At 57.8% G+C, this 20,504-nt stretch overlaps 1 protein-coding gene across 6 annotated transcripts; it reads left to right on the forward strand.

Annotated features, from left to right (window-relative positions):
• Positions 1–825: 825 nt before the first annotated feature.
• On the forward strand, positions 826–20,233 carry ABCA7 (ATP binding cassette subfamily A member 7). Of its 6 annotated transcripts, XM_070415636.1 has the most exons (46): positions 826–1,006; positions 1,094–1,187; positions 1,363–1,504; positions 1,592–1,725; positions 1,839–1,915; positions 2,246–2,326; positions 2,561–2,765; positions 2,846–2,973; positions 3,144–3,260; positions 3,485–3,652; positions 3,809–4,026; positions 4,601–4,777; positions 5,106–5,328; positions 5,464–5,685; positions 5,766–5,967; positions 6,193–6,303; positions 6,517–6,688; positions 6,998–7,129; positions 7,229–7,368; positions 7,597–7,734; positions 9,182–9,366; positions 9,457–9,529; positions 9,847–10,049; positions 10,249–10,309; positions 10,474–10,578; positions 10,663–10,817; positions 11,007–11,131; positions 11,211–11,309; positions 11,485–11,772; positions 11,976–12,008; positions 12,130–12,307; positions 12,394–12,563; positions 12,836–13,013; positions 13,243–13,358; positions 13,658–13,802; positions 13,890–14,013; positions 14,367–14,496; positions 14,569–14,689; positions 14,764–14,826; positions 15,666–15,772; positions 15,959–16,100; positions 18,258–18,392; positions 18,478–18,581; positions 18,916–19,008; positions 19,618–19,858; positions 19,961–20,233. In XM_070415636.1, exons 1-46 carry the CDS (start codon positions 941–943, stop codon positions 20,114–20,116), a joined length of 6,477 nt encoding a protein of 2,158 aa, XP_070271737.1. In that variant the 5' UTR covers positions 826–940; the 3' UTR covers positions 20,117–20,233. The 6 variants fall into 6 exon arrangements, with proteins under 6 accessions (XP_070271737.1, XP_070271733.1, XP_070271734.1 ...); XM_070415632.1 differs by having other exon boundaries at positions 7,229–7,734; XM_070415633.1 differs by having other exon boundaries at positions 14,367–14,689.
• The last annotated feature ends 271 nt before the right edge of the window (positions 20,234–20,504 follow it).

A 20,504-nucleotide genomic window follows, 5' to 3' on the forward strand; every position in this document is an offset into this window, starting at 1 on the left:
ACGGCAGAATTGGCCATTAATTTTTAAGGGGGAGTTTGGGCATTAGACTCACCTGAGAGGGGTGTGGCCAACCTACACCTGCAGCCCCTTTCCTGGTTGGAACCCCTCCACACCTGCCCGCGTTGTACCAATGGAGGGAGGCCGCTCCCCCAGGTCCCGCTTTAGGTTAAGGAGCGTTCTAGAGTGGGGGTCGGAGGTACCCTGCAGCCCCTTTGTATGTGAGCTGTGGCCACTCCCAGTCCCCCTGGCGACCTCAGTTTCCCCATCTGTGCAGTAATGAAATAGGCCAGAGCTGGACAATTCCGAGCAAGTGATGGGGTCAGGATCACCGGTTCCAGGAGCCTCCATCACTGTCCCTTCTCCTAACCCGTTTTCTAGATCTTGGCGGTCTCCTGAGCGATAAATAATACATGAGGGGTAGGTAGAGCGGGAGTCCGCATCCGGCTGGATGACTGCCTGTCTCTGGGCTCCTGAATTGCCCCCTCTTCCAGCCAGGCGTGTAAATGTTCACAGTAAATACTTTGCTATTATCACTGGGGAAGGGCGGGCGGATCCTTCCCCTGGTCAAGGATGAGATTGGAGGCCAGGATCTGGAGGCCCCCAAGTGGGCTTAGGGTAGAGCCTGGTGATGAAAGAGTTACGCTGAGGCCCCGCCCCCAATAATTAGTTGATAGCCTTTTCCACCCGCACTACAGGGAGTGACAGCCCTGGTAACCAATCATATGTAAGGATGACTTCAGGCAGGGCTCCCATTGGTTCCCTTCGGGGAGCAAGCACTTAGATAAGTGCTTACTGTTTGCCTAGCTCTAAGCAGATGTCCAGAAAATTCTGCACAATGGAATAGCGCAATGAAGTTCCGAGAGGGACAGGGAGTTGCCCGCAGCTGCACAGCACATTCTTCAGCCTGACCCCGCGGTCCTGTCTCCTGTCTATTTCCACCATGGCCTTCTGGACACAGCTGATGCTGCTGCTTTGGAAGAATTTCCTGTATCGCAAGAGACAGCCGGTAAAGCCCAGGCGTTTGGGACAGGTTGGGCACGGCCCAAGCACTCCCCACTATTGCCGACTGTCCTGCTTGTTCTCTCTACCCCAGATCCAGCTCCTGGTGGAGTTGTTGTGGCCTCTCTTCCTCTTCTTAATCCTGGTGGCCGTCCGCTCTTCCCACCCCCCATTGGAGCAGCATGAATGTAAGCCCCCTCCAGGGTCCAGGTGCTTTCGTAGCGGGGGAGGCAAGGGAGTCACCCTATGCACAGGGGCCCCAGTGAGCAAACACCAGAGAGCACAGACCCAGCACCCATAAATGGCTGAGTGGGATCATGGTGAGGACTCTGACAAGGCCCGTAACACCTGGCATTCCCGCAGGCCACTTCCCCAGCAAGCCGCTGCCCTCTGCAGGCACCGTGTCCTGGCTCCAGGGTCTCATCTGCAACCTGAACAACACCTGTTTCCCTCGGCACACGCCCAGTGAGGAGCCAGGTGTCCTCAACAACTTTAATGACTCCCTGTGAGCAAGCGCTGTGGGTCCGGAGGCCACTGGTGGGTGCGGGGATGCCCACTGAGCCCCTGCTTCCCGCCCTCTCTGTGTCCCCAGGGTCTCCCGGCTCCTGGCAGATGTCCGTGCTATGCTGGGGAGCCCCAGGGCCCACAGGATGCTGGCCAGCCTGGGGAAGCTGATACCCAAGTTACGGACTGCACTAGGAGCAAGTGGGAGGCCTGGGTCTTCTGGTAGGTGGTGCTGAGCTTGGAGCCTCCACCTGCCTGGCTGTGAAATGGGCACAGGTGGTGATGTTTCAGGCTAAACATTGCCTAACCCTGTGCTTCCTGTGTGCCTCCTACAGTCTGGCCCCAGTCAAGTGATCAGCTGCAGGAGAGACCATCCCTGGCTACTGAGCTGCTGGGAACACTGCTGCGAGGGGTGAGGTGGGGCTGGGTGAAATGACTCTGAGACCCTGCTCCCAGGAAGTCCCGGCACTGCCCCATTCTGGGCCAGGTGACTCCCTCCCAGGGCAGTTGATTCCAGCCTCCAGGCTTTTGTCTGGGCTGTGTCTGGAACCTGGACAGGCTGTGTCTGGCATGGTGGTGGACTCTAGGCTTTGAGACCTTGAGCAAGTCCAAGTGCCTCTTGGAGCCTCAGTTTCCCCGTTTATAAAATGGGGTCTGTACCCGTAGTATAAGCTGCCTGGCAAAGTGCCCTCTGGTGAGACCTCAAACAAGGTCATTGTCATCCTGTTATCTTTCTCCCCAGGAGTCCCTGAGATCTCTGCTAGACCAAGCCCAAGAGTCAGTGGGCAGCGTTGTGGAAGCAGCAGAGGACTTGGCCCAGCAAGTAAGAGGCCCCTCATCCTCCACCCCATGCCGGAAACTAGAGGGGCAGGCTGCCAGATGGGGAGGTGACAGGGTAGTCCTGGGTACTCACCTTGGGTAAGATTTTTGGGGGGGAATTTGGGCAGAAAGAGAGGGAGAAGGTGCTCCTGGTGGGATGTCCTGCCCTGGTTAAGAATTGGCGGTGGGATTGTGCTGGAGGGAGGACTGCCAGCCCCCTCTGGTGACCTCTCTCCAGCTCCTGGTGCTTCCCAGCCTGGCAGAGCTTCAGGCACTACTGCGGAGACCCCGGCAGACAGATGTCCCCCTGGAAGCAGTGTTAGAAGCCTTCTGTGGGGACAAGGGGCCTAGAGTCCCTAGGAGGCCCTCCCTCAACAGGTATGAGGCCAGTGACCCGGAGGAGGTGGTGATGCAGGAGCCAGCCCTACCTGACCATGGCCTGAGTAAGTGATTGACCTTGGCTGCCCAGTTTGGGAAGTGGAGTGTGGGTGTGGGGGCATGGCCTCATGGCACCTCTGACCAGGCCCTGCCTGTGCTGAGATGATGGGGATCCTGGACATGCAGCTGCTCTGGAAGCGCCTGAAGCCACTGGTCCTGGGGAAACTGCTGTTTGCACCTGACACACCCTTCACTCGGCAGCTGATGGCACAGGTCAGGGTGGGAGGGGTCCCTGGTCCCTCCCTCAGCTCAGGGGATGAGGGCCAGGCCTGAGAGAAGGATGGAACAAAGTGGAGGAGAAAGAAGTGGACAGGGGTCCTCTGTCAGAAGATGGGTGGTGAATGGGTGAGCATGGCATTGATCTGGGCTCCTGTCTCCCCCAGGTGAACCGGACCTTCCAGGAGCTGACTGTATTGAAGGACCTCCAGGAGGTGTGGGGGTTGCTGGGACCCCAGCTCTTCAACTTCCTGAATGACAGTGCAAATATAGCCATGCTGCAGGTGGGCCCAGAACGGAGGGTGGCAGAGTTATCTACAGCCTGCCCAGTCCTATCACCCCCTGCTGAGAATTAGGGCAAAGGGCAGGGCAGGGCAGGGCCTCCTGGGCAAGGGTGTGGAGGTGCGATGTGACCTCCATGTTGAGGACAGGCCCTAGGGACGGGAAGAGGGGTAACAAGACAAGGAGTGCCCCATGCAGACCGCCACGTTCCCTTCTCATTCCCCAGAGGCTCCTGCAAATTCAGAACAAAGGAAAGAGGCAGCCAGGACCCAGAGGCCTGCACCAGGCGGAAGCTCTTCAAGCCTTTCTGGATCCCTCTAGCGGTGGCTACAGCTGGAAGGAAGCTTATGCAGATGTGGAGCTTCTGGTGGGCATACTGGGCCGTGCTATGGAGGTGAGAGGCCATCCACTTGGGAATGGGGAGAGCTAGCCTGTCCTGTGGGGGGATCTGCTGGAGGGGTGGGCCCTGCCCTGGGAGAAAGCCCGGCTCAGCCCCAAGGTCCAGGACAGGACCAGGGCCCCTCTGACCCAGGCCTTGTACCCTCTCCAGTGCGTGAGCCTGGACAAGCTGGAGGCAGCACCCTCGGAGGCGGCCCTGGTAGAGCGGGCTCTGGAGCTGCTTGCCGAACACCGCTTCTGGGCAGGGGTTGTCTTCCTGGGCCCCGAGGATTCCCGGGACGAAGAGCTGCTCCGCGGCCCAGGCCACGTGCTCATCAAGATCCGCATGGACATTGACAATGTCGTCAAAACCAATAAGATCAGGGACAGGTGGGAGTGTGGCCACGTGATGGATGAGGCCAGGGCATTCGGCCCATCACTCATCCCCCATCACCCATTAGAGACCAGGCAGGCAGCGTCTGATTGAGTCCTTAGACCAGCGGTTCTCAACCTGTGGGTCTCGACCCCTTTGGCGGTTGAACGACCCTTTCCCAGGGGGCGCCTAAGACCATCCAGCATATCAGATATTTACATTACGATTCATAACAGTAGCAACATTACAGTTATGAAGTAGCAACGAAAAGAATTTAATGGTTGGGTCACAGCATGAGGAACTGTATTTAAAGGGCCAGAAGGTTGGGAACCACTGCCTTAGACCAATTGGGGGTCCATGTTGGCGGGGCCTAGGTTGTGTAATGGGCCTGCTGAAGGGGTTGGTGAGTGGGCTTAACGCCTGGGCTTCTGTGGTGCATGGGAGTGGGTGCTGGGACAATTGGGTAGCAGGCCCAGCCAGGCCTGTAGTTGAGCCTGTGGGTGTGGACAGAACTAAATTTGTAAAATGGGCACAGGGTGGAGGGTGGTGTTTCCAGCCGGTCCCTGCAGCCAGCTACTGTGCTCCTTGCAGGTTTTGGGAACCTGGCCCGGACGCTGACCCCCTGACAGACCTGCGCTATGTGTGGGGTGGCTTCGTGTACCTGCAGGACCTGCTGGAGCATGCAGCAGTGCGTGTGCTCAGTGGCAGTGCACCCCGTGCCAACCTCTACCTGCAGCAGATGCCCTACCCGTGCTACGTGGATGACGGGTGAGTGCCCCCTCCCCACTCATTCCCCAGCTGCAGGTACCAGGTCTCAGGTGGGAGCTGGTCTCCATTTGGAACATTCATGAAGTCAAGGCTTAGGTGGGCCACCCCCCAGAGACCTGTAGAGGAAGGAACAGGGACCTCTCAGGGTCTGGGGTTCCCTGGCACAGAGAGAATATGGCCTGTGCTGACAGCTGGGACCCTTAGGCTGAATGAAGGGTCCGAGGATAAGAGAGGACAAATGTCCATATGCCTTAGGATCGTGGGGCGGGAACCATAGTGTCAGATGGGGGCTGCACAGGGTCTCCAGCCTCCACCCCTGCTGCTCCAGGTTCCTGCGTGTGCTGAGCCGGTCGCTGCCACTCTTCCTGACACTGGCCTGGATCTACTCAGTGTCACTGACCGTGAAGGCCCTGGTGCGGGAGAAGGAGACGCGGCTGCGCTACACCATGCACGCCATGGGGCTCAGCCGTGCTGTGCTGTGGCTGGGCTGGTTCCTCAGCTGCCTTGGGCCCTTCCTTCTCAGCACTGCACTGCTGGTGATGGTGCTCAAGGTGGGGGCGCCATGTCTTCCTGGCTGCGGGGTGGGGGTGTGCCCGCAGAGGAGGGTAACAGCAGGAGGAGCCTCGTGCGGGTGCGTACACCTGGGCAAACCTGGGTCTCATCCCAGTCCCCTCTGTCTCCTGCAGCTTGGGGACATCCTCCCCTATAGCCACCCGGTCATACTCTTCTTGTTCTTGGCCGCCTTCGCTGTGGCCACGGTGGTCCAGAGCTTCTTGCTGAGCGTCTTCTTCTCCCAGGCCAACCTGGCAGCCGCCTGCGGGGGCCTCATGTACTTCGTGCTCTATCTGCCCTACGTGCTGTGCGTGGCCTGGAGGGACCAGCTGCCCGCGGGCGGCCGCGTGGCCATGGTGAGAGCTGGGCCCGGGTGAGGCACAGGACGGTTGCCGCCTTCACTCTCTGACCCACCTGCCTCTGCCCCCACCCGCAGAGCATTCTATCACCTGTGGCCTTTGGCTTCGGCTGTGAGAGCCTGGCGCTGCTGGAGGAGCAAGGCGAGGGCGCACAGTGGCACAACATGGGCACTGGGCCTGCAGCTGACGTCTTTAGCCTGGCCCAGGTCTCGGGCCTTCTGCTGCTGGATGCCGTACTCTATGGTCTCACCACTTGGTACCTGGAGACTGTGTGCCCAGGTGGACTCTATGAGTAGGGACTCCTGACTGTGTTCCCCTGTACCAGGGAGGCTGGGCGGAGGGGCGGGTGAGAGGGTGGGGCTTCCTGACACATGCACACAGGTGGCTGCATTTGAGGACAGCCTGGGGAAGGTGGGCGGGGTCTCCCAGTCCCTCCTTTCCTGGATGCCTGGAATCCTCCAGGGGAACGAGGCTCAAAGGATAACTGAGCACTGCTTCCCCCAGGCCAGTATGGGATCCCTGAGCCATGGAACTTTCCCTTTCGGAGGAGCTACTGGTTTGGGCCTAGACCCCCCAAGAGTTCTGACCTGCCCCCAGCCTGGCAGGACCCACAGGGTGAGGAAACAAGCCTTACTAGCTGCTTCCCCAGCTGGACCCTACGGCCCCTCCAAAACCCAGTCAGATCCCCATCTCTGGACAACTTCAGCTCTCCGCATCCCTGGTGGCTTCCCTACCTCCCTTAAACTGTAGCCTGACAGGTCCCTGACTATACAGACAGGTTCTAATGGCTGCCCAAGGGCTCCGCCGCTGACTGCCCTCTCTCCCCAGAGCTGGTGGAGGAGGCTCCGTCCGACCTGATTCCAGGGGTCTCCATACGGGGCCTAGAAAAGCGCTTTCCTGGCAACCCAACACCGGCCCTCTACGGGCTCAGCCTGGACTTCTACCAGAGCCACATCACCGCCTTCCTGGGCCCCAACGGTGCCGGCAAGACAACTACAATGTGAGTGGCCACACACACCCCCCCCCCCCCACCGGCCTGTTTGCTTATCTGGTTAAAGTGAAAGGCATCTGGGGCCAGAAGGTTCCCATCTCTGCATTGGGAGTGTGACCCCCCAGATCACTTTGGGTGTGTGATAGGCAGGTAACAGTATTTTCTTTGATCCTCAGTTTTCCTCCTATAAAATAGAGATACAACTCCACCTTGGCCTGGGCATGCAATCGGTGCTCCATAAATGCTGGTGCCCCTTCTTTGGGGGCCTCAGTTTCCACTTCTGAAGGAACAGATGCTCTGAGACCCCTGCACCCCCAGGTCCGTCCTGAGTGGCCTCTTTCCACCCACTGCTGGCTCCGCCTACGTCCTGGGCCATGACGTCCAGTCCGGCATGGCAGCCATCCGGCCCCACCTGGGCGTCTGCCCTCAGTACAATGTGCTGTTTGACCTGTGAGTCCTGAGAGGCCTGGGGTACAGCGGAGGGAGGGGCTGGGTGTTCTCTAAGACCCCGCCTGCTATGGTGGCCACTGTTTCTGCCTGTGGCTGCAGGCTGACTGTGGACGAGCACATCTGGTTCTACGGTCGGCTGAAGGGTCTGAGTGCGGCTGCCGTGGGCCCAGAGCAGGACCTTCTGCTGCGGGATGTAGGGCTTGTCCCCAGGCGGCATGCACAGACACGCCACCTCTCAGGTGAGCCCCGCTTGGGGAGGAGCCTCCAGGTCAGGTTGGTGGAGATGAGGCTGGAGAGGGGGCTGGGACTTTATCCAAGGGTAGTAGGCAGCCAGAGGAGATCTGGGGCACCCAGAGTAAGCCAGGTGCTGGGGTCAAGGTGGGTGAGGAAAGGGGCAGGGAAAGGGGAGGAAGCCCTGTTCAAGACTGGAGGGGTGGCGCTGAAATGCAGGCCCTTGTCCCGCCCAGGAGGGATGCAACGAAAGCTCTCAGTGGCCATTGCTTTTGTGGGTGGCTCCCGAGTCGTTATCCTGGATGAGCCCACAGCTGGTGTGGACCCTGCTTCCCGTCGCAACATTTGGGAGCTGCTGCTGAAATACCGGGAAGGTAAAAGCTGCGGGCAGCACAGGTTCTCCTGGATTCTGCCTGAGGGGCCAGAAAAAGGTTTCTGTTTGTTCTCGGCGGGTTGCCGCTTGAAGTGGTTTGTTTGTTCTTTGTTTTGTTTTGTTTTTTGGTGTGTTTCTTTTTAGTGGCACTTTTCTTCATTGTCTGCCCCAGCGATAAGTAAGGGTGCAAAGTGTTTTTGTTTTTTAGTATACTTTTATTGACCCCAGAGAGGAAAGGAGAGGGAGAGAGAGGTAGAAACCTCAATGATGAGTCATTGATCAGCTGCTTCCTGCACACCCCCCACTGGGGATCGAGCCCACAACCTGGGCATGTGCCCTTGACCAGAATCGAACCTAGGACCTTTCAGTCCGCAGGTCAACACTCTATCCACTGAGCCAAACCGGCCAGGCCAAGGGTGCGAAGTTTTAACTGGATATCTTCAAAGGCTCTGCCGACTGGGAAACTAGCTTGACTGAAAAACAGGAGAGGAACATTTGAGTCCTTGTTCCCTGGCAAGCTCCCTGGCATATGTCCTCAGTTTGGCTCAAATAAAGGCTTATAAAAAGTCTCACAAAAGCCCTGGCTGCTTTGGCTCAGTGGATAGAGCATCGGCCTGAGGACTGAAGGATCCCGGGTTCAATTCTGGTCAAGGGCACATGCCTGGGTTTCGGGCTTGATCCCCAGTAGGGGTGCGCAGGCAGCTGATCAATGATTCTCATCATTGATCTTTCAATCTCTCTCTCTCTCTCCCTTCTTCTCTGAAATCAACAAAAATATATTTAAAAAAAAAAAAAGGTTTCTCACAAGGAGAAAAGGCTTCTCAGGAGGAAGTGTTAGGGATGTAGTTTTTTTGTTTATTTGTTTTGTTTTTAAATGTTTTTATTAATGCTTTTAGAGAGAGGAAGGGAGAGGGCGAGAGAGTTAGAAACATCAGTGATGAGAGAGAATCATTGATCGGCTGCCTTCTACATGCCCCACACTGGGGATCGAGCCCACAACCCAGCATGTACCCTGATCGGGAATTGGTTCATAGGTCGACGCTCAACCACTGAGCCTTGCTGGCGGACAGGGATGGGTTTTGAGAGATGAGTAGGAGTTTGCCACATGGGGCAGGCAATTCTTTTTTTTCTTTTCTTTTTTTTTTTTTTTATTATATATTTTATTGATTTTTACAGAGAGGAAGGGAGAGAGATAGAGAGTTAGAAACATCGATGAGAGAGAAACATCGATCAGCTGCCTCCTGCACATCTCCCACTGGGGATGTGCCCGCAACCCAGGTACATGCCCTTGACCGGAATCGAACCTGGGACCCTTCAGTCCGCAGGTCGATGCTCTATCCACTGAGCCAAACCGGTTTCGGCGGGGCAGGCAATTCTTGTCAGAGGCTACAACATAGGCAAAGACCGGATGACCTGATGATACATGTATGTTGGGTCCCTGTGCCCAGGTCGCACACTGATCCTTTCTACCCACCACCTGGATGAGGCGGAGCTACTGGGCGACCGGATAGCAGTGGTGGCAGGTGGCCACTTACTCTGCTGTGGCTCCCCTCTCTTCCTGCGCCGTCGCTTGGGATCTGGCTACTACCTGAGGCTGGCAAAGTGTCCCCAGTCCCTGGCCACCAGCACAAAGGTAAGGGCTGGGGGTGACCTTAGTCCCCCAACCCCTAAGGGCTCTATCCAGCCCCAAAGGCCATGTCAATTGGTGCCCCTCTGCCTGCAGGGTGACACTGACTTGAAGGACAGCGTGGATGCCAGGCAGGAGAGGGAGCTGGGCAGCCATGGCAGCAGGGCTGGTGAGGGCCGGGGTAGGAGAGCCAGAGGGAGGGGCCGGTGGGTGGCAGTGGCTTGGTTGAGGGCAACAGGGCTTTATGACCCCAGACTGGACCCCTGACCCTGGGCTGAGCCCAAAAACCTACCTCTGACCTCTGACCTTGGGTGCGCTCCAGCTCTGATCCCAGATCCAATCCTGCCCTTGGGTGCTTAACCCTGACCCTCCTCTGTCCACAGGCTCAGTCCCTTGTGAGTCACCCAAGTCCCTTCCCCAGGGAGGCTGGGATGAGAGGGGTGAGGCGGGAGCCAGGGCCCCTGATACACACCCCTGCTCACCTAGGTACACCCCGCCTGCTGGCAGTGGTGCAGCACCAGGTGCCCGGGGCACAGGTGGTCGAGGACCTATCGCACGAGCTGCTGCTGGTGCTGCCCTATGAGGGTGCCCTGGATGGCAGCTTCGCCAAGCTCTTCCGTGAGCTGGACCAGCGACTGGGGGAGCTGGGGCTGGCCGGCTATGGGATCTCTGACACCAGCCTCGAGGAGGTGCGGCTGCTGGGGGAGGGCTGCCTGGAGTGAGGAGGAGTCTGCTTATCTACAGCCAGCACTCCAGGGAGGAGGCGGGGCCCTGGTGGATGCCTGGAGACTTGGAGTCCCTTGGAGAAACTGAGGATGGGAGGGGATTGAGTCCCTGGCTCCCTCCTGCGGGTCTTCAGGCTTTGAGCCCCCTATTCTGTCTCCCCAGATCTTCCTGAAGGTGGTAAAAGACGGTGCTGTGGACACAGACCCAGAGGGAGCGGCTGCAGGTCTCTGTCCTAGACCCCCGACACTGGTCCAGGGTTGGACCTCACTTTATACCAAGTCCCAGTTCTGGGCTGAGTCTGGCCCAAGGCATAACCCTGACCTCCATCTCTGACTCCTGATCCCCTTCATCTGTGCCCCCTGACCTGGTCCCCTGGTGGTCCCACAGATGGTCGCCACGGACAACACCCCCGTGTAGGCATTACTCAACCAAAGGTGACCCAGGGGCTCAGGATTCTGCCAGAGGAGTCAGGCCTGGAGGATAGGGACCTGGGTGAGTTGCCCCACCCTGACCCTGTGGCACCATGGCCTCTCCCAGTCCCCATAGCACAAACACCTGACCCTCCCATTCCCACAGCTGACTCTGCCCCAGAGACACAGGCCCTGCAGGTCTCTGGGCCGGACATCGTGGGCCGGGTACAGGGCTGGACACTGACCCGCCAGCAGCTCCGAGCCCTGCTTCTCAAGCGCTTTCTGCTTGCCTCCCGTAGCCGCCGTGGTCTGTTCTCACAGGTGAAGGGGGATGGACACTAGGGAGGATACTCGGTCTAATTCAACTGCCTAACCTCAGGCATATCCCCTGCCCTGCACGCCTTTATTGAAAGCACTGGGGAGCCACGGATGGTTGTAGAGTGGGAGCAGGAAAAGGTGTGGTGAGACTGGCAGATAGGTGGGGAGGGCAGCTAATGGCCGGTCCTTCAGATCCTGCTGCCTGCCCTGTTTGTGGCCCTGGCTTTGATGTTCAGCCTCATCGTGCCGCCTTTCCAGTACTACCCAGCTCTGCAGCTCAGTCCCAGCATGTATGGTGCCCAGGTATCCTTCTTCAGGTTGGTGCAGAGAAGAGAGAGCTGGTGGTGGGAGGACCAGGGACCCATGGACGCAGCCCTGACCCCGCACCCCCCACAGTGAGGATGCTCCAGGGAGCCCCGAGGGTGCCCACCTGCTGGAGGCACTGCTGGAGGAGGCAGGATTGGAGAACCCCTACTTGCATAACAGCTCCCAAAGGTGAGTTCCTCAGCCTGGACCTAGCTCTTCTCTAGCCGTGGCTTCCCTATCTGGGCTCTGGCCAGTGGGCCCGGGGGTGCCCAGGTCCCAAGCTGGCACCCTCTATGCCTGCTTGGGACCTGGGAGCCTCCATGTTCCGGAAGCTGCATGCCCACAGTTCTGCCCCATTCCACAGGCCCCCCAAGTGTACGCAGCCCACCGTCTGCTGGTTCTCAGTGCCCAAGATTCCCACAGAAGTGGCGGAGGTCTTGGCCAGTGGCAACTGGACCCCGGAGTTTCCATCCCCTGCCTGCCAGTGCAGCCAGTCTGGCACCCGCCACCTGCTTCCCTACTGCCCAGCTGCAGCCGGTGGCCCCCCACCACCTCAGGCTCTGACCGACTCGGGTGAAATTGTGCAGAACCTGACGGGCCGGAACCTGTCTGACTTTCTGGTCAAGACCTACCCACGCCTAGTGCACCAGGGGTGAGCAGCAGGAGGACTTGGTGTGCCTGGCTGTTTGGGTCCTCAGGTCGAGGAGGTGGTCTGGTCCACAGGGAGGTCAGGGCGGATGCCTGGGCTTGAGTGCCCTCCCTGCCCAACCCCCTGTTTGCTGTCTCACCAGACCCTCCAGCATCTTGCACTCTGTCTCACTCACATCTCTGTCTTTTTGTCTGTCTCTCTCTCAGCCTGAAGACTAAGAAATGGGTGGATGAGGTCAGGTGAGGAGGGGCCTCTGCCTTGGGTTCCCCTCCTACGTCCCTGTGTCGTTCCACTCGTGGGCTCTCCCATTCCATTCTTGCTGGCCCTCAGCTGCCCCTCCCTGCCCCCAATGTCCCATAGGTATGGGGGCATCTCCTTGGGAGCCCCAGATGTGGGCCTATCCTCAGGGCGTGAGGTGGGGCGCTCACTGGAGTTGCTGCGTGTGCTGCTGAGCCCCCAACCTGGTGGGGCCCTCGACCGCTTCCTGAACAACCTCATAGCATGGGCTCATGGCCTGGACGCTCAGCACAGCCTCAAGGTGGGAACTGGGGGTAGTGGACAGGTGGCTAGTGGGGGCAGGGCTGACCTTATCACCCTTAACCCTCGGCCCTGACCCCATCTTAGATCTGGTTCAACAACAAGGGCTGGCATGCCATGGTGGCCTTTGTCAACCGAGCCCACAATGCACTCCTACATGCCCGCCTGCCACCAGGCCCCACGCGCCATGCTCACAGTATCACCACACTCAACCACCCCCTGAACCTCACTAAGGAGCAGCTATCTAAGGCCACCCTGTGAGTCTTTCTGCCCTGCATATTCTCTCCCGCCTCAGTTTCCCTGTTAATTTTGGGTGATGGGTGGGGTTCGGGGGGGGCTCAAGTCTCCCCCAGTGGCCCATGTGTACTCATCACACAAACCCTTATCTTACTGGGGACTTGTGAAACCTCTCCCTGCCAAATGACCCAGCGACCCTCATCCCAAAATGGCTTGAACCAGCCCTGTGGATCTTGGTTCCATCAGTGGAATGCAGCTCTGCCCTGAGCAGCTCATGTGCCCCTGCCCCCAGGATGGCCTCCTCAGTGGACGTGCTTGTCTCCATCTGCGTGGTCTTCGCCATGTCCTTCATCCCGGCCAGCTTCATCCTTGTCCTCATTGAGGAGCGTGTCACCCGAGCCAAACACCTGCAGTTCATGGGGGGCCTATCCCCCACTCTTTACTGGCTTGGCAACTTTCTCTGGGACATGGTGCGGGGACTCCCCAGAGGGGTGGGGGCCCAGCTGCTGCTATTCTCCATTGCCCGTTCTGGCCCCTCTGGGCAGGGACTTATCCAGGATGGCTGGGGTGAAGTTTTGGGGATTGTGGGACTTCATGTCCTGATACCTAGAATGCAGAGAGGTTAGGGTGGGTGACAGGGCTAAGGATGGCAGCTCCCAACCCTGCACACTGATGGGGTAACTGCCGTCTCCTATGCAGTGTAACTACTTGGTGCCAGCAATCATCGTGGTGCTCATATTTCTGGCCTTTCAGCGGAAGGCATATGTGTCCCCTGCCAACCTGCCTGCCCTCCTGCTATTGCTAATACTATATGGGTGAGGCCCCCAGACCCTCATGGCCTGTTCTTACTGACCACACCCCCTTCCCCAATACTGTTGAGGGAAATGGGACTCTGAAGTAGCTCCCAAGGAGAAGAAAGAATATGGGGTCTGAGGTAACTCCAAGTGAGATCTAATTCAGTGGGGTGTCAGGGTGGCCTTAAAAGCTCATCTTGTCCCAACTCATTAATATAGGTCTACAATGCAGACTATGGGAGGGAAGATATGTATTCCTCTCAGGGCTACTCAGCCCCCATCTGTGTGGTTACCAGGCAACTCCTGTTGCTTCCCTGCAGCTGGTCGATCACACCACTCATGTACCCAGCCTCCTTCTTCTTCTCTGTGCCCAGCACGGCCTACGTGGTGCTCACCTGCATCAACCTATTTATTGGCATCAATGGCAGCATGGCCACCTTTGTGCTTGAGCTCTTCTCTGATCAGGTGGGACTCTGCAAGGCTAGGCCTCAGGCTGGGGTGGGGCTGGGGCCTTGGCCTCTGACCCACCTCCTCCTTCCTGCCCCTGAGCAGAAACTGCAGAATGTGAGCCGGATCCTGAAACAGGTTTTCCTTATCTTCCCCCACTTCTGCTTGGGTCGGGGGCTCATCGATATGGTGAGGAATCAGGCCATGGCTGATGCCTTTGAGCGCTTAGGTGAGAACTTTCCTCCAGGTGGGGAGTGTCAGCCAAGAATCAGTTATACAGGGTAAGGATAAACAGCAGACCCCAGGAAGAGAACCGGAGGGCTGAGGTGGCCCCAAGTTTGGCTCAAGTTAGAGATTCAGAAAAGCAGCCACAAAAGCTAATTCCATCTTGGGTTATATCACAAGAAGTCTAAAGCCCTAAATAAGGGAGGTGGTGATATCATTGTTTTCTATAACAATTAGACCCCAGTTGAGTGGCGTAACCAGTTTCTGATCCCTTAAGAACTGAAGGTGACTTAGATGAAAAGGGGCTCAGAAGCCAAGCCCCTCCAAGGACCCAGTCTCTCCTTCCTCTTCCCACAGGAGACGGGCAGTTCCAGTCGCCCCTGCGCTGGGAGGTGGTTGGCAAGAACCTCTTGGCCATGGCGGTGCAGGGGCCCCTCTTCCTCCTCTTTACACTTTTGCTGCAGCACCGCACCCGCCTCCTGCCACAGTCAGTGGGGACCAGGGAAGGGTGGCGGGGGCTGGGGTCCAGCTTTGGGCCCACTGATGTCTCTGTTCCTAGACCCAAGCTGAGACCTCTGCTTCCACTGGGAAAGGAGGATGAGGATGTGGCTCGGGAGCGGGAGCGGGTGGTTGAAGGGGCCACCCAGGGCGACGTGTTGGTACTGCAGGACCTAACCAAGGTGGGTGCAGAGTGCTAGGTGGGGGGGCTCCCATTGGCCCACTCACATTTCTCAGGGTCCTGCACTTCTCCCAGGTGTACCCCTGGCAGAAGATACCGGCTGTTGACCGTCTATGCTTGGGGATCCCCCCCGGTGAGGTGAGTCCAGAATAGAGGTCCTGGTGCAGGTGCAGTGAGAGATTGCCCTACTGTGCACACACTGCCATTGATTGATTGATTGATTGATTGATTGATTGATTGATTGATTTCAGAGAGGAAAGGAGAGAGAGAGAAACATCAGTGATGAGAGAGAATCATTGATTGGCTGCCTCCTGAATGCCCCCTACTGAGGATTGAGCCCGAAACCTGGGCATGTGCCCCGACCGGGAATCAAACCACGACCTCCTGGTTCATAGTCGACGCTCAACCGCTGAGCCACACTGGCTGGGCCCCACTGCCCTTTATTGAATACCTACCTATTGAGCTCAACACTTGAGCTCCTGTTTTGAGCCAACAAACTCTCATTAAGCTCCTACTGCATGCTTACATTTATTGAACCCTCCTGTGTGCAATAAGGTATTAGTAAGCCCCTACTGAGGACAAGCATATTCATTATTGAGCACCTATCGGTGTCCACACATGTGCCAGGAACCGTTATGAAGTAATTACTGTGTGCTAGCCAACCTCTCCGCCTTGGGCTGACTGTGCACCCAGCCTGAGTACTCCCCATATGGCAGGAAATATTTGGAAATCTTGTGCCCTCTATGAATGGAGCAATTGCTGTAGGATACCTACTGTGCTCCAGGATTGATTAAACACATCCCATGTGCCAACAACCCTTGTTTGCTAAGCAAAAGCCTTCTGCCTCCCCACACACCCAGGAGTTTCCCTTGCTCACAGCCCAACACACAGAAACTTAGAAATCCACCCAGAATCACAAGTGCTGGGACACAGGGGAATGAGGCCTTGTCGAACTCCCTCTGTGGGTGCCATTGCAGTGTTTTGGGCTGCTGGGCGTGAATGGAGCAGGGAAGACAACCACGTTTCGCATGGTGACTGGGGACATACTGCCCAGCAGGGGCGAGGTCATACTGGCAGGCCACAGGTAAGGGGCTTCTGGGTAGGGGTGGGGCAGGCTGTGAGCCTCCACACCCCCAAACATGGACAGGGTGGGCCCAAAGACACCCTGGTCCCTTTACAGAGTGGTCTTGGGTGGTGAATGAGACCCCTGTTTGCCCCAGCATGGCTGGGGCCTAGCCAGTTCCCTGAGCCCCTTGTCCTCTATCCTCAGCGTCACTCAGGAACCAGCCACAGCGCTCTGTCGCACGGGCTACTGTCCTCAGTCGGATGCCATCTTTGAGCTGCTGACAGGCCGGGAGCACGTGGAGCTGTTTGCACGCCTGCGTGGTATCCCCGAGGCCAAGATTGGCCAGGTGACCGCTGCCCCTTATTCTACTGGGACCTCTGGATCCCTGCCCACACTGGCTCTGCTTGGCCGTGCCTGGAGCCCAGGTCCCCTGGCCCTCTCTCTCCTCCCCCAGCTCCTACATCTGTGTGGGTCTACTGTGCTTGCTTGCTTTCTTTTTGTTTTTCTACTGTGCTTTCTACTGTCATCCAAGCTGCATCTGCCACCTCCCTGCTCTGGGACGCCCCCCTCCGCTGCTCAGAACCTGCCCCTTCTCTCCTGTCTGTGGCTGTCTCCACTCTCCGTGACTCCAACTCTGACTGAGGACTTTGAGCCTTTCTGCCCCTGGGTCGGGTCCCATCTTTCATTCACTGTGGCCCCAACCCACGTGTCAGTCCCACCCTGTTCTCATTCTGGTCCTGCCCCCTTTATTGACCTTTACCCCACTCTCGCCCTAGCCCCTCCATTCCTATCCTCTCTCTGGTCCCGCCCTGAGGGGGTTCCACCCATTCACTGTGCTTCCCCCACCTGGTCCCACCCTCACTTGGGTCATCCAACATTCACTCTGATCCACCAAAGGCCCCCAACGCTCACGCTGGACACCCCCCTACCCATTCACTCTCGTCCTGTCCCCCCAGACTCATTCTGGCCCCCTCCTTACATGGTTCCCCCCATTCTCACTGCTCACTTTTTTCAAAATTTATTTTAGAGAGAGAAACATTGGTTTGTTATTCTACTTATTTATGTACTCATTAGTTGATTCTTTTTTATTTAAGAGGAGAAGGTCTATTTTATTAATATTTGAATCCAGAACTTGTTGAGTATGAAATCTGGCATCGTAGGGCACAGTAATATGTACACAGTAGGCAATCAATAGATACCTGTCAGATGCCTACACAAAGGCATGAATACCTGGCAAGAATGAATCCACCTGCTACCACACCTCCCCCCTGAAGAATGACATTTTCCCATTTGCTTGGTGCAGCACACTTCTCTGAAGTACGAGAGTGACGATTCCTTCCTCCCCTTATCTGTCTTTGCCTGTCGATGCCACAGTGTTTTGTGAGTTGTTCTTTTTTTTGTCATTCCTCACCTGAGTATATTTTTTTCAATGATTTTTAGAGAGTGGAAGGGAGGGGGAGATAGAGAGAGAGAGAGAGAGAGAGAGAGAGAGAGAGAGAGAGATTAATTGGTTGCCTCCTGGCTGGGGATCAAGCCTAAAATCCTGAGATACGTGCCCTTGACCAGAATTGAACCAGCGACCCTTTAGTTTTCAGGCCAACGATCTAACCACTGAGCAACTGGCTAGTGTTTTATGGGAAAGGTAGTTTTAGCACTCTTCATCCAACCCCCAGCAAACTGAGCCCAAACTAAACTTTCCAGCAAGCAGCACACCATATACTAGCTATAAACTAGGTACCTCTGTAACTACATGAAGAGAAGAAAAATGTACCCAGCTAGAAACATTCCAAAAATCGGTGGATGGATTTACCGATTTTCTACCAACTCATTGGTTGGATTTATCGATTTTATCTACCAACTCATTGGTTGATTCTTATGTGTACTCAGACCGGGCATTGAACCCACAGCCGTGGTTTATTGGGACGATGCTCTAATCAACTGAGCTACCTGGGTAGGGCCCCATCTACTCAGTCTTGTCCCCTGTTCTCTCTGGTCCCCCCACTCACCCTGATCCCTGCCACATACACGTGGGATCCCCCTGGCTCACACGGACCCACCACTCTGGCTCCCTCACCCACGTTAACTCTGCCCCCCCCCCCCCCCCCCCGCTCACTCTGGTTCCCCCTCACTCACTCTGGTCCCCTCCTTACATTGGTCCCCACTCATGCTGGTTACCTCGCTCACACTGATCCTCCTGTTAACTTTGGCCCCACCCTCATTCTGCCCCCATGTTCATCTGCCCCCCCCAGTTCACTGTAGCCCTCCTGGCTCACTCTGGCCCCCCTGCTCACTTGGGTCCCCACACTTACTCTGGTCCTACCTGCACACTCTGGTCCCTCCACATTCACGCTGGCCCCCTTCTGACTCTGGTCCCCCACAATTACTCGCCACCCCCATGCTAACTCTGGCTCTCCATGCTAAGTGGTCTTCCCTGCTTACTCTGGCCCCTCAACTTTAATTGGTCCCCCCACATTCACACTTCCCCTCCCCCGCCTGCCCACAGACAGTAAGCTTGAGCCTGGCGAACCTGGGGCTCCAGCATTATGCCGACCAGCCCGCGGGCACCTACAGCGGCGGCTACAAGAGGAAACTGGCAACAGCTGTGGCCCTGGTGGGAGATCCGACGATGGTCTTCCTGGTGGGTGTGCACTGAGGCCTGGGTGAGGGTGGGGCGGGGCGGGGCAGGGCCAGTCCTACTGAGTCCTACCCCGGCCTCCTACCAGGATGAGCCAACCACCGGCATGGACCCCAGTGCCAGGCGCTTCCTCTGGAACAGCCTCCTGGCTGTGGTGCGGAAGGGCCGCTCGGTGGTGCTCACCTCGCACAGGTGGGCCCTGCGTGAGTCGGGCTGTGGGTCAGGGTGTCTAGTCACCATCCCCCAACCCCCACAACTCCCCACCTTCACAGCCCCCACCCCCCATCCAGGCTCTGGGGAGCGAGGCAGACCCCAGTGAGAGGCTGTCACTCAGGGCTTAGGGCTACACGGGATGGGTGGTCCTGAGCCTGGGGCGGCTGCGGGGCCCGGGTGTGAGGACACGGGGCAAACCCGGGAACGGAGAGGTCTGGGCCCAGCTGCACGTGTTCAGAGTGGAAGCCTGGTCCCAGCCGGGAGGGTGGGTGGTCTGGGCCTGGCCGGAGCTCACAGCACTTGGCCCTGACAGCATGGAGGAGTGTGAGGCACTCTGCACGCGCCTGGCCATCATGGTGAACGGGCGGTTCCACTGCCTGGGGAGCCCGCAGCACCTCAAGGGCAGGTGAGCTGGGCCAGCCCTCAAGGGTTGGTGCTGGGGCAGGAAGAGGCTAGAAAAGGGTGGGGCCAGAAGAGAGGCTAAGGTTAGGGCTGGCGTGGCTCTAACAGGTGAGGGTCATGGACTGTCCAGGGGAGATGTTGAGCGGGCATGGCAGGACCAAGGTGGGCTGGAGTCTTATGGGTAAGGGTGGGCCATGGGGGGAGGTTGAGGAGGGTCAGGTGAGTAGGGGAGTCAGGTGGAGGTGGGGCCATGGGAGAGGAAAGCTTGGAGAAGGGATGAGCATTTTAACCCTTTGTACGCCACAAGTGTCTATAGACGCAGTGGGGATGCGTGGCAGTTAACTGGTTAAAGGACATGGAGGAGCGGGGTGGGGTCAAGAGGGGCCTGGCATTGAGGGTGGGGCCAGAAGAGAGGAGGAGGGTGGGATGGGTGGGTTGGGCTGTAGGTGTGTCCTCACCCTCCCCCAACCCCCACAACTCCCAACTTCACAATCCCCCATCCCCCAGACCTCCCACAACCCTCCCTTCACCACCAACCCCCTTCACCACCACCCCTTCACCATTACCACCCCCACTTCACTTTCACCACCACCACCACCCCCTTCACCACCAGATTCGGTGCTGGCCACACGCTGACCCTGCGAGTGCCCATGGGGAAGTCTGAGCCAGTGATGGCCTTCATGGCAGCGACGTTCCCAGGGGCTGAGCTGCGGGAGGCTCACGGAAGTCGCCTGCGCTTCCAGCTGCCACCAGGAGGGCGCTGCACCCTAGCGCATGTCTTTGAAGAGCTGGCCTCACACGGGGCAGAGCAAGGCGTGGAGGACTTCTCAGTGAACCAGACCACCTTGGAGGAGGTGCCCAAAGCGCCCGGGAGGGGCTGGAGGCCATGGTGGGGCTGGGGGCCGGGCTCTCCAGCTGACTTCCCCTCTTGTTCCCTCGGGCTACCCACCTGCTAGGTATTCCTGTACTTCTCCGAGAACCAGGGGAAGGAGGAGACCGAGGCGGATCACCAGGAAGCAGGAGTGGGGGTGGACCCTGGGTTAGGCCCACAGGTCCCCAAACTCCTCACCCAGTTCCTGGATGACCGCCGCATGACGGAGACAGTGCTCTGAGCCTCCCTCTCTGTGGGGCTGGAGGGAGGCCCCGGGAGTGACAAAGGCAGGACAGAGGGCCTGGAGCTGGCTCCCAGAGGGCCTGTTCTGCCGGAGGAAATAAAAAGAAGCTGTCCTGTGAAACTGTGCATGTGTGTCTGTGTGCTGGGCTGCACGTGTGTCCACAGATGGCTCTGTGCACTCATCTGGATCCAGCTGGAGTGTGTGCATGCATGGGCTTGTGGACACATGCAACTCATCGGGCACAGGCGAGAACCCAGCTCCAGCCGCCTGGACCCCCAGCTGGGAAGGCGTCTGGTGGGCCTGGGACGTGGGTTTTATGTGGGATTCATAGAACCTGGACACTAGTCCCAGGGTCCCTAGTGCCCACGTGGGTCTGGTGCCTGAG

Source organism: Myotis yumanensis, unplaced genomic scaffold (genome assembly GCF_028538775.1).
Source record: "Myotis yumanensis isolate MYYU_CA2020_CCGP unplaced genomic scaffold, mMyoYum1.0.hap1 SCAF_5, whole genome shotgun sequence".
Taxonomy (NCBI): Eukaryota; Metazoa; Chordata; class Mammalia; order Chiroptera; family Vespertilionidae; genus Myotis; species Myotis yumanensis.